Source organism: Ailuropoda melanoleuca, chromosome 5, assembly GCF_002007445.2.
Source record: "Ailuropoda melanoleuca isolate Jingjing chromosome 5, ASM200744v2, whole genome shotgun sequence".
Lineage (NCBI taxonomy): Eukaryota > Metazoa > Chordata > Mammalia > Carnivora > Ursidae > Ailuropoda > Ailuropoda melanoleuca.
The window spans coordinates 112,147,710-112,161,163 of NC_048222.1; the positions used below are offsets into that span (position 1 = coordinate 112,147,710).

The 13,454-nt window shown below is 37.4% G+C and overlaps 1 protein-coding gene across 8 annotated transcripts in view; it reads left to right on the forward strand.

Annotated features, from left to right (window-relative positions):
- The window catches only part of INPP4B (inositol polyphosphate-4-phosphatase type II B), a 753,420-nt gene that overhangs the window by 417,324 nt on the left and 322,642 nt on the right, over positions 1–13,454 (forward strand). For all 8 annotated transcript variants that reach the window (XM_034661577.1, XM_034661575.1, XM_034661579.1 and 5 more), the window contains one exon: positions 1,271–1,387. In XM_034661577.1, coding sequence (XP_034517468.1) covers positions 1,271–1,387 — 117 coding nt within the window. The remainder of the gene's footprint in view (positions 1–1,270; positions 1,388–13,454) is intronic.

Here is a 13,454-nt window from a genome sequence, read left to right on the forward strand (position 1 = left end):
CTTAGCACGCCGTGCCTTTTTTCAGACTTGTAAGCCCTGTCTGTTTTGACTGAGGAGTTTCTCTGTAAAGAACTAAGTAGTCTACCCCAGACCAGGTTTGCTCAGTGCTGGCCTGGGCACCGGAGTAAATGATTCAGACTGAACTCGACTCATTTCTCTGATGGGAATGACCCAGATCCTGAATGTAGCCTTGAGTCTGTCTGCCCTTGGGAAACTTTAGGTGACAATGCTGGTGTGATTTGTAGTTAATGCCGTAGTTGAATTAACAAAAATAGTGTCATTCATATAGCGAAAACTTGACTAAAATTGTAAACTTGTTCATTTCGATAAAAAAAATTCAAGTATTATTCCAGTTTAATTATTCATAAATTATTACCAAAACTTAAAAGAAATGCTTTTGACACATTTCAGTTGTTCATGCTTGAACATACATCGCCGTTTGCATCTGTTTCATTGACTGTCTTTTTCCAAAGTGTCTAACACGGAGCTGAACAAAAAGTATTTGTTTAATAAAAGGAGAAAAAATGAATGACTAAATGAATAACTTGGGCTTTCAGAAACTCATAGAGACCTGGTTTACTGAATTCTAGCAAACATTGCAATGATATTTGGCAATATACATATTTAAATATAGATGTAAAATTTAATGTTGGATGTCCGTTCCCTCAAAATGAGTTCTGAGGCATTGAAATACCCCAGGCACTGCATCCTGAGCTAGAATTTTATAGCCCCAAATCCATCATATTTAGTTTCATTCATTAGTTTTCAAATCGGTCTGAGGAAAAACACAGCTGAGCATCTAAAAACAAATGGACATCATCAGAGCATGACTTTGAACTGGATCATTACAGAAAGGAAGTGAATGGTACTTTATGAGAAAATAGCTTCGTTTTAATTTGATCAGTCAATATCTTAGATTACTTGTGTGAATTTCAGGTTAAATCCATTGAATGTATTCTAAATGGACTGACAGCTGACCCTAAGGAAGGGTTGTGCATATAATGGAAATAAATTGTTTTCCAGACTGTGAGCAGCTCTGACACTGATGAGGTGCCATTTACTATCAACAGCTCTATCAGTATTTGGGGCTGTGGGCCTTGCCGTCGCCCATGAGCTTCATTTGGCGATTCAGACCTCTCTTCCAATAGAACCATTTCCTAGAAAAACAAACAGACTCAGACACACGTTCTGCATTCTCCTGTGTCACTGCATGGGACCAACTGCAGTTGCTGCTTTATTGAATCAAAGTTGTCTGCCTGTGCTGTTACAGGGAACAAGAGACCCACTGTTCTTGACTGGTGTCACATTCCCATCTGAGTATCCCATCTATGAAGAGACCAAAATAAAGTTAACAGTCTATGATGTCAAGGATAAGTCTCATGACACTGTAAGTACTTGTACTTATTTCTTTTTTGGGGGGGAAAGGAGTTATGCTTTTCCAAACTATTGGGTTTGGCTATCACTGGCATTTTTCAGAGAGGGTATTTATAACTGTGTTTATGCTTGTCTTATGTTTATAGTTTGCTGAGGATTCCCCCACCCACCCCTCCACACCCAGTTCATCAGGCTTAGTGCCAAATTGGCAATTGGTTAGGAGCAAAAAGCTTTCAGAACAGATTTTTCTCTTTCCCAGGAAGGCTGGCTTGATCTCTTGGTTTACCTTTCTGTTGTTTTAAGGAGCTGCTGAAGGAGTCATAGTGTGGGCAGAGGCAAGTGGAAGAGATGAACTTTATATGCTGCTTCAAAACTTTCTAGATTTGTAATTAATTCTTCTAAAACAGGAGGTTGATAAAGTGCTCTACTTTCACAGTTTATTGTGGACGAGATTGTGTAGAGATACACTCCATTTTCCTGAAGTTGTTCCTGGCACCAAAGCAAACAGAGAGGGTAATGAGAAGCATTAGGCACACGTTTTAATTGGCCTCCTTAACTGGAGGTCATGTAAAGCCCCGGTGGTCTTTTGTCCTAAATTCTTCAGTCTTCCTACAGGGTCTGACTTTTCTTCCACCTGAATCAGACTGCCTGGCTAGACAGTCAAGGATCCAGGTGCTATTTCTAGAGGCCATTCTTAAAATTCCTGGACAGAAGAGAATGCTGTTGGGTAGGTGCTGGGAAAGGGGTGGCTTGAAAGGGGTCCTCTCCTTTAAATCTCTCCTGTGCACATGAAGTTCTGCCTGTTTTCAAGGCAGGGAAGCTATGGCAGTGTTGATGATCAATAGTGAAGCACATGCCAGAGAAGATTGAAGGCAGGGAGGCCTTTAGGTTCTGGTAGAGTTCCTGTTGAAGCTAAGTTCCTGTTGAAGCTGGACACAGAGAATCGTGCATACCTCGTCTGGGGAAAGCATCACTTTAAACTCCACCCTCATGTAGGTTATGGTTCAAATAGATCGTGGGAGGAGGTGATGCAACTGTGCAGGGGACTAGTAAGCAGAGAAATGATTAGGATGATGGGAACTGCGGGATTTTCTGTTCCTCCAAGCACGCGATTAGAGTCAATCCCCCCAGCAATCCCAAAGCATAGACAGGACAGAATTTGGCAAGGGCAGAGGTCCAGGAACACTATGTTGCAAAGATGCATGTTTCCCCTAAACTCTTGAGTTTGCGAAGTCCTTAGAAACATCAGAATTAGAAATATTAAATACCTAAGGTGTTCCTATCCCCTTTACTCTCCCTCGTTTAAAATGTGCATGGATGTTAATGCTTTAGGGATAGATAATTAGCTTACTCATTAAATATGCTTTTTGTTGGCTTCTATTCTGGAAGCTAATTATTTAAGGTCTTTTAAAGACTTCCTTCCTTGATCAGAGGTGTCATCACATAAAAGTATTGGATGAACTGGAATCCCTGGTATGAAATAAAGACTTGTGAAACTTGAACATACTTAAGAAATGCAACCAGCTTTCATTTACTAAGAGCTGTTAATTAAGGCATAACCCCTTCCTTAAAATAACTAACAATTAGCCCTGGTGATGGAAGTGTAAATAGAAACACAGTTTATTAATATGCTAATAGTCCCCATGAATATACAGTCTTTACCTTGGTGCTTGTTCTCTCATTTCTTAAGATTTTCTTTGGGGTAGGGGAGGGGGGAAGGGGAAGCAGGAAGTGGTTTTCAAGTACAGTTTGTAGTTGTGAGCACCTAACAACCCAAAATATTTAAGATCATAGTACTTTTAAGGCCTAAGAAATGAGAATATGTGTATGTGTTTTAGAAAATTAATGAACTATGTGCATGTATTTAAAAGTAGTTTAAATATTTGATCCTAGCAAATCATTGATCATGTTAGGCTGACCCAGAACAATGAGATTTTTCTACTGACTGACTACTAATGAGTTGAGTCAGATGACTAAGTTGCTTGCCCTTTCCTATTGAATTTATCGTTACTTGGAATTCATTAGTCAAATAAATGTGTTACTTTGCCATTTCATATTCATCTGCGTACCTATTAATATTAGATATTTTTAAAGAGAAATGATAACCTTTCATCTGTGCCCTTGATATATCTATTATGTAACTGGTGGTGGTTCTTGTATTCCTCTAAACATTGGACCTAAGATTGATTATCTCACTTGGTAACTTCAACAGATATGCAGTTAATCATTGTAACCAATGAGAAGAGTCTGTCCATTCACAATGACTGTTGTTTCCTCCTACTACATCCTTCACTCTCCTCATTCACTATAGTAAGTCTTGCACTGTGGCAGATGGATAGATAATGCTTGGCAGGTGGGGTGGTGGGGTATGGTGGGTAACAGGGTCATTATAAAAATTAGAGTGACTTTTTTACTATTTTCCTTATCATGAGGAAATTATCTGTTTTCTCAGAATGCGTGGCTCTAACATCCAGCTGTTTGGTGGGGACTTCAAAGCTTGAAATTGAAGCCCATGGCTAGGATAGGAGAGCCCAAGTTCAAACAGCGAAGCTGATATCTTCTGGATATATACTGGTTGTAGGCTCTATTTTAAACTTCCTGGAAACTGAAACAACGTAGACACAATTGTTTTTAGCACATTGCTCACAGTGTTCAGCTCTAGGGAATCAGGCTGGGACTATAGGTCTTTCATATGCTACAGAAAAAACCGGGAAGAAGGTGAAATTTATACAGGAATTTTTCCCTTCTTTCCCAAGCAGCTGGTGTTTTGGAAGATACTGAACAAGGCTCTTTCAACACCACACCAAGGATAGTCCTCAATCTGCAAACATATAATGAGGTCACAAAATTGGTCTTGCTCATGGTAGAAATTTGAATTTCTATGTATTTTGCAGGAGTACACATTGCTTCATTTTTTTGTCTGTAGAGTTATTAAATGTTTGCTGTATCCCCAACTTGTTAGATGCTTAGTTTATAGGACAGAGTCCTGTGTCCAGTAGATACAAACATTTCTCAGGTGAGGATATATGTCCTAAGATATTTTTTACTGCCAGTTACTAGTGACTCTCCATTTGTACTTTTCAGAAAAAAGTGACCTTATCAAGACTGGATGTAAATTTATTACATTGTGTGAGTTATATGTGTAAGGCAGTTTATTTCTAGCACAATTCCCTACACGGAAGTGTCAAGTTTTGTGTGTTTTTCTATGGGAAAGAAATTCATTTACATTTAGTATACTCCGACTTGGTTTGATTTTCTCCACTAACTTCTTAGAAGGTTAGGTCTAATTACACTCGTTGAGATACAAATTCTGTAAGCTTGCCTTCTCTTTGTAGAAGATATGGTGCAGCTGGTAAGGAAAAGAAATTGATATTATTGATCACTAAGCACATACCAAGTACTGTGTTTAATATGTTATACATGGTTTCTTCTTTAATCTCCAAAAAGTTCTTTGAGGGAAGTATTACCTTGCCTATTTTAAAGATGAAGAAATTGAGGTTCTGAAAACTAAGTAGCCCAAGTCCAAGATCCTTTCTTCTCTCCAGGGTGCACACGCTGTTAGGATTACCCTCACTTTCACTCCCACAGGATGGTATTTTTACTTCAGTGATGCTTTAAAAGCATTCTTCAGTTGGATCTTCAAAATTGATTAATTGAGAAAAAAATGTCAGTATGCCCATATAGGGAGAAAAAAACCTAATCAAGATTTTTAAGCACTTAGATTAAGCATGTATAACTAATTGCAAATGTCTGAAGAAGTTTTATGAAGTAGCCAACTGATATTCATAAAAGAATAGCTGTTATTACCTGTTGTAAAATGGTTAAGTTTACATCTTAAACTTTTTCTTTTGTCCCCCTGGACCTCTCCTTTTGTGTATACTGCATGGTCCTCTCAATTTGTTGGTTCACTTTGCCTTTTGCAGTGCTTGGTCTCCACTGTAACATAATTTGCAAGGGGGGTTACTAATTCCATATAGAAATAGTTTGGTGTTCTAAGATGTTGGTGCCCTTCATAAATAATTTCACTTCCTTTCTATCTGTTGATCAGTGGTATATATTTACAAAGAGTGTATGTATATTTTAGTGAGGCATAATTTACATGTAACAAAATGGACAGATCTAAAATGTTCAGTTCAATGAGTTTGATGGTTGCATATGGCCACATATCCTCTACCCAATGCAAGATATAGAACATTTCCATCATTTCAGAAAGTTCCTTTGTGCCCTATTCTGGTCAATCGCCACCCCACATACTCTGAGGCAACCACTTTTCCATATTTACCAACATGGATTTGTTTTGCTTGTTGAAATTTATGTGAATGAAATCATGCAATATGTGTTATCTTGTGCTCGGTATCTTTTTTTTTTTAAAGATTTTATTTATTTATTCGACAGAGATAGAAACAGCCAGCGAGAGAGGGTACACAAGCAGGGGGAGTGGGAGAGGAAGAAGCAGGCTCATAGCAGAGGAGCCTGATGTGGGGCTCGATCCCATAACGCCGGGATCACGCCCTGAGCCGAAGGCAGACACTTAACCGCTGTGCCACACAGGCGCCCCTGTGCTCGGTATCTTCAGCTCAACATATTTTTGAGGTTCATATATGTTGCTGAATGGTATTTTTACTGAATGGTATTATGTTGTAGTGATACAACAGTTTGTTTATTCATTCTCTTATTTGCATTTCTCTACATTTTAATTACTTACAGCTTTTGACAACAATGAAAAAGTGTCTATGAACACTGGAGTACAAGTATTTGTGTGGATATTTGTTTTTATTGGGAGGTAAAACTGAGGAGTTAAAATTGTTAAGTCATAGGGCAGATGCATGTTTAACTTTTCTAGGAACTGCCAGCTGTTCTTCAAAGTTATTGTATGACTTTATTCTCCTACTCTTCTTTCTGTGTGAGAGTTCTACTTAACCCCACCAATGATGATATTGTCAATCTTTTTCATCTAGCATTCTAGTGGGTATCAAATGGTTATCTTCTTGGGTCTTAATTTGCATTTTCTTGATGACTAATTCTGTTATGCACCTTTTCCTGTGCTTATTGGCCATCCAACTATCTTTTTTTTTTTTTAAGATTTTATTTATTTATTTGGGAGAGAGAGAGGAATAGCGGGAGAATGAGAGGGTGAGGGGCAGAGGGACAAGCAGATTCCCCACTGAGCTAAGAGCCAACGCAGGGCTTGATCCCAGGACCCTGAGATCATGACCTGAGCTGAAGTCAGACACTTAACTGACTGAGCTACCCAGAAACCCCTCTTATTTTTTTTTTAATGACTTTTCTATCCAAGACTTTACCCTTTTTAAAAAGTGAGGTTTTTCATTGTTAATTTATAAGAACTTTTCATATATGTGGATGTAAGTGCTTTTATGAATATATGTGTTACAAAAAAAAAAAGAAAAAGGATACGCGTTACATGCTTCCTCTCCTCCCTCTGGCTTGCCTTAGAAGTTCCTTAATGTTGTATTTTGTTGTTCAAAGACTTTAAATTCTGAGTAAGTTCAGTTTATCAGTCTTTTCATTAGTGCTTTTTGTGCCCCCCCCCACAAAGACCATTATGCCTTAGGTCATGAGCATATTCTCCAGAATCTTCCTTCAAAATGTTTTATTGTTCTAGCTTTTACATTTATGAATGACATAGGAATCAAAGTTATTTTCCCCTATGTAGATATCTAGTTATTATAGGACTGTTTGTCAAAAATACTTTTTTCTTCACTAAATTTAGTAGGTGCCTTGAGTAGAAATTCAGTTGTCTACTGAGAGATGTAGATTTATTTTTTGATGATCTGTTCTGTTCCATTGATCACTTTGTCTAGCTTCATGACAATAACATGAGTATTGTAGCTTTGTAGTAAGTCCTGAAATCAGGTAATTTAAGTCCTCTATCTTTGCCAGCTTTGTTCTTTTTATCAAGGTTTTAATTTTTGTTTTGCCTATTCTAACAGCCTTAGTTTTTCCACATACATTTGAGAATAGCTTGTCAATTTCTTCAAAAAGCCTATTGGGATTTTAATTGGAATTGTGTTAAACCTATAGATGAATTTGGTGGGAATGAACATCTTAAAATATTGAGTCTGTTGATCTGTAAATATGGTAGGTATATCATTCCATTTATTTAGGTATTTGAATTTTATCAGCAATATATTTGTGTTCAAATCATTTGTGGTCATAATACATTTTAAGACAGGTATTTTTGGTAGTTTTGCAAGCTAACATACAAGGTATTTTTAAGTATATAATTTTAAACTCCTGTTATTAGATAGAAATACAATTATTTTTTTGTGTGTTATCCTTGTACCCTGCAGTCCTGTTAACTTCACATGAGTTCTAAAGCACTTTTTTAAGACTCCACAGGGTTTTGTAAATATATGATCATGTTATCTGTGAATAATGAAATAGTTATGTTTCCTTTTCCACTAAAAGTGCATTTTGTCTTTCCTTATTGCACTAGGTAGGTGCAATAGGACTTTCAGTACAATATCGATCGAAGTGGTACCAGTAGAAATTCTCATTTTGTTTCCAGACTTGAGGTAGAAGGGTTCAGTATTTCACCATTAAGTATGATCTTAACTGCAGGCTTTTCATAGATGTCTTTTATCAGATTGAGGAATTTCCCTCTATCCCCAAATGCCTGCGAGTTTTTACCATGAATAGTGTTGAATTTAGTCAGACTTTTTTCATATATAGTGAGATGCTCAAATGTTTTTCTTATTTATTCTTTCAATGTAGTGAATTACATTAATTGTCTCTGTAGGTTAAACCAGCCTTGGATTCCTGGAGCAATATTTTCACTTTGTAGCAATCTCACCACTTTCTCAAGCTTCAGCCTAGTGTATGGGGAAATCAACCTCTGCTCTTCTGCCTTACATTGGAGAAAGCTCCGTGCAGCTCATTGGTGAATATCTCCACTCTCCTGCACATTGAAATGCCCTCCTTCAGTATGTGACTTTCAGCGGGAAGGAGTAGGTGGATGGGCTACTAGTAGGTGGATGGATGCTATGGCTAGGGCTTCCCAGGATTCAAATCTCTCATGCCAGGTAGCATGTGCTGATTAAAAGTCCAACTGGTTTCTACGGAATAGCTGCCTCCTCCTGCTGCTCAGCCAGGAATAATATGGGCCATGGGCATTTCTTCCTCCAGGAAGGGTCTGTCATTCCCTGCATTTCAATTCTCTTTGGTTTATTTACACCCTCAGTTTTCTGATGGGTTTAACAAAAACTGTGATTTGGTAGATTATCTGACTTCTTAGTGTTCTTAGTGTTACTATAGGGGTGACAATCTCTTGCAAGTTTTTGCATCTTAACCAGAAGTGGAAGTACTACAAATTTAAGTTCTTTCTTTTAGCACTTATGCAACTTTGTATATATTTGCATTGCCATTTCCATCTTTTTCCCCTCCTCTGTAGTTTACATATCAAGTGCATTACAGTTCATGCTGCTCTTTACGATTGTTTTTCCTTTTCTCTCTTATTCCTGTTCTCTCTCTGCTACCGTCTTCATTCGCACAGTACTCCTTCTGTATCATCTGTCCAGGCATTTTGTTTGTTTTGTTTTTTTGTTTTGTTTTGTTTTGCTTTTGTTTGGGCTCCCACAGTAGAGGAAAGAATATTCAATACCTCCTTACTTTCCATAAGAAAATAATGATGTTGGCATGGAGAAAGACTGGCTATTTGACAGTGAAATAAGAAAATGAATGAAGCAAAGTATGTTTCTTACAAAATCTTTTGACCTTAGCAGACTGGCTGTTTGATTGTAAGGTGCCAACACCCTTATCTCATAGAGGTCAGCAGAACTGTACTTGAGTATTTTCACACTTGGCTCTCTACAAATGTGTGAGTTTCAGAAACATTGTTTAACCCAATTAAAAAAAAAAACATAGACAAAACAATAATACCTAGGATTAATTTGCCTTTTTCCAGTTAAAATAGAAATGATGAGGTAGGGCCACTTTCCATTCTCTTTTCAAAGCTGAGGAAACTTAATGTTAATCACAAACATAGAGAAGCATAACTTACGCTGTGTTTCCTAATGGATTCTTATTCAACTGAGTCTTATCTCCATTGAACATTCAAGAATGGTAAATTTTTACTCTCTTAAGTTTTTGAGCAGTGAGCACTTTTATTTTTAAGAGTCATGAGATATCACTGGGAAGAGTGGTTGGGGGATAAACAGGGTAATTCTAGTTTGAGTGTGTTGAGTCCACAAACTGGAATTTAGTCATGTGTCTATAAATCTAATTTGATGGGGGTTGCCCAGAAGTTTTAGGAAACTCTCTGATCTCTCACAATAAGGGAGCAGAAATTTAGGCAGTTAGATTTGACCTAAGATTTGACCTAAGAACACAACCTATGTACATAGGGAGCACTTTAATACCAAAATCTGATGAATGTTTTTTTAAAGCAATAACCAAATTTCAATTAAAAACAAAGGTATGTAAATTATAATTAGTATTCAATAGAGTTCATCTGTGTGAAAAAGAAAAATATGATCTGAAAAGCAAAATGGTTCAATATCAGTATGTCTATCAACATGATCCATTTTATTAATAACTAAAGGAGAAAACTCATTTGATTCTGTTAATAGATGCTAAAGATGCATTTAATAAATCTAGTGGCCATATCTAATAAAAAAAAGAAATGGATTATATTATAGAAATATAATAAAAATCTATCCCAATAAGATAATATAAATGTTCTAAACAATGAAATGCTAAAAATCATTTCAACTAGACACCACATTAACCACTCTCATCAATATTATTCAGCACTTTCTTGGAGGCTATAGAAAATACAATGAGAAAATTATATTACTTATACAAAACTTGGAAGGCAAGAAGCAAAACTGTCTCTCTATTGATATAATTAAAATATCAAGAAAGTCCAAGAGACTTTAGATAAAGACCAAATATGAATAGGTAGGTTGGTTGGTTATAAGATCAATATATTTAAAAATCAATAACTTCCTTCTTTTATAGCATAAATTACATAGAAAAGTTTAAAGTTTATTGCAGACTATAAAATAAGATATTTACCAGTAGGAAAACTTAACTTGTGTTAGAAAAAATTATAATTACCATAAAAGAGAAATTTATCTAAATTCAATTTATAAATTTAATACAGTTGCAAATAAAATATCATAAGTATTCTTATGGAGAGGGATTTGGGGGATTGGATAAAATGATCTTAAAATTTACTTTACTTTACTAAATCAATATCCAAGAACAGCCAAGGAAGTTTTTAAAAATAGTAAGATTTGCCTGAGCAGGCATCAAAACAAAACATAATGAAAGCTACTGCAGTCAAATCTGTATGATTTGATCATAGGAATGGACAAATAGAGAAGTGAGACAGAATATCAAATCCAAGAGCAGATTCCAGGATACATGATAATTAACTCTGTGGGATGGTTTAATTTGGCAGGTAAAAAGAATGGATTGTTTAGGGGGCGCCTGGGTAGCGCAGTCGTTAAGTGTCTGCCTTCGACTCAGGGCGTGATCCCGGCGTTCTGGGATCATGCCCCATATTGGGCTCCTCCGCTGGGAGCCTGCTTCTTCCTCTCCCACTCCCCCTGCTTGTGTTCCCTCTCTTGCTGGCTGTCTCTCTGTCACATAAATAAATAAAATCTTTAAAAAAAAAAAAAGAATGGATTGTTTAATACAAAAAGTATTGGTTAGATGACTACATTTTAGGTCGATTAGTTAAGTATAGAAACTAAATTGTATTAAAGCTCTTATAAGATAGTTTAAAAGACTGTACAATCTAGAGGCAGGAGGTAAGGAAGGTTTTCTTAAGAATGGAAGTCCAGATAGGTTGGCATTTGACTATATGAACATCTACACATTTTACACGAGAATATACGGCAAAAACGAGATAGGAAAAGTAGATATGGACTATTATATGCAAGTCAGAGATTGGTGGATTAATCCCTGTATTATATAAAAAGTTCTTCCAAGTTTAGAAAAGCATATTTGAAGAGATAATCCTCAGAAAAATAAATTCAAGTGACCGAAAAACATTTAAAAATGTTCTAACTATATTTTCTTGGAAACACAAAATTAAGATAGCAATGTGATCATCAATTTTTACTAACAAACTGACAAAAAATCTAAAGACCATTGCTGGCAGGGATACGGGAAACAGCGTACTGTCCTGCACTGCTGATTTAATGTGAAATTTTACGACTTAAAAAAAAAAAACAAATACGCCAGCATTTATTAAAATAGAAAGTAAGTGTACATTTTGATTTAGCAATGTTACTCCTGGTTATTAACCTCTTAGAAGTAAAACACTTGTACTTGAGGATATATGGAAAAGGATGTTTGAGCATTGCTCAAATAGTGAAAAACCAGAAACAGGGTGAATGCCTATCAGTAGGGGAATGTGTGAATAAATTTTGGTGTGTCCAAATGAAAGATTATGAAGCCTTAGAAAAAGTGGTTGTAATTAATGGGAGCTCTAAAAGCAGGCTTGGAAGATTCAGGAGGGACTGCATAATTGAGAACAGCAAATGCCAAAAATAGTGTGTCATATAATTCCATTAAAAAATGCTAATAATAATGAAAAACGCTTTTATATATGTGTGTTGTTTTTGTATTTAAGAAATGTACAATTGTGGATGACTGTCATGAGTATGTAGAAAATGTAGGCGGATGAAGGCAGTGGCTTGGGTGGGGGAGGAGGGGCCTGGATGATGAAGGCAGAGTAAAATAAGAGAAAAAGGAGAGCATGAAATAAAATAATAATGATAAAACAGTCTTGCCAATGGATTTTCTGAAAGATTTCCTTATTTTTAATAAAATAAAAAAAATTTAACTTTAAAAAATGACTGTCATTCCCATTACTTTTACACAAAATATGCCGTTCTAAGAAGAGTGCTGAAAGATTCAGTACAGGGGGTCTCAGGGGATCTGTGGGTTGTCCTGGATAAAAGGGAACTGCCATGAACAAGTGACAGCCTGGAGGAGTACTGGTGGGTACAGGACCGAGGCAGGCTTCAGTGCCTGGGGAGATGGGAGGGGTCACCCGTATGGACGGGAGGCAGCAGCAGATAATGTCACTGAGCCCCATCAGAGCAGAAGAGGAGGAAAATGGCCATTGTCTACTTGATGAAAGCCCCTGGGAACTCCTCAAAACAATTAGGGGGTTCCTCGTAGGGGACCCTAGGATCCGCAGTCTCAGGCGGAAGTACCATCTTCCCATGCTACATTATAGCAGTAAGCTGTGCGATGCTTTCTGCTTCAAAGTAGATCTAGGAGCATTTCTCTTTCCAGCTGCTAAGGCCAGTCCAGGGATCTGATAACGGACTACCGCGATTTGTGAGTCTAACTTGGACTCTGAGCGGAGTTATTTATTCTTCAGTTTCTTTCCCTCATTCCTACCGTTTTCCCGTACCTCCCAGTTGTTACCCTTTGTTCAGCTCTCGGGCCTTCGGTGGCCTGCGGGCAGCCGGGTCTCCTTCACGCAGCGGCGTTCTTGGCACAGCTACCGCGCAGGCGCAGCTCGGTGAACGCCCTATGCGGTGAGGGCCGTGCGAGCAACAGACCAACGTGGGCACCGAGGACACGTGTTTGGCTTCGGCTTCCCATTCTCTCTTGGTTCTGCAAAGCTGAAATGTGACGTGTTGCCAAAACATTTCTTCTGATGAGAAAGGAGCAGAAACTGGTGATTTAAAAGGTTAGACTGCTTCAGCTAGGAATAGCTTTTAATTACCGTAAGTTTATATGTGCGGCACAGCGGGAACAAAAGGAAATTCTAAAGAAACATAGGCTTTCCTTAGAGCCATTTGTATGGAATGATAATTACCACTAAGTTCAGGCTGGTATTTAAATTCACGTGAGAATTATTTTTAAACTTACGGAGAGGAGTCGTGTATGCCAAGGCAGAAGGTGATGTCACGTCCTGAAAAATGGTAAGGGACATCTGTTTCCACATCACAAAGGCTTTCTTCTCATGTTGCCATGAGCCAGGTTACTTAGGTTTCATGATATTAAGTCAAGCTGTCTTTTAAGATGTGCTCATGGAAGTTGGAGCTAAATGTTGAGGAGGCAGCTGTTCCTTGTATCGTGCCCTGAGGAAT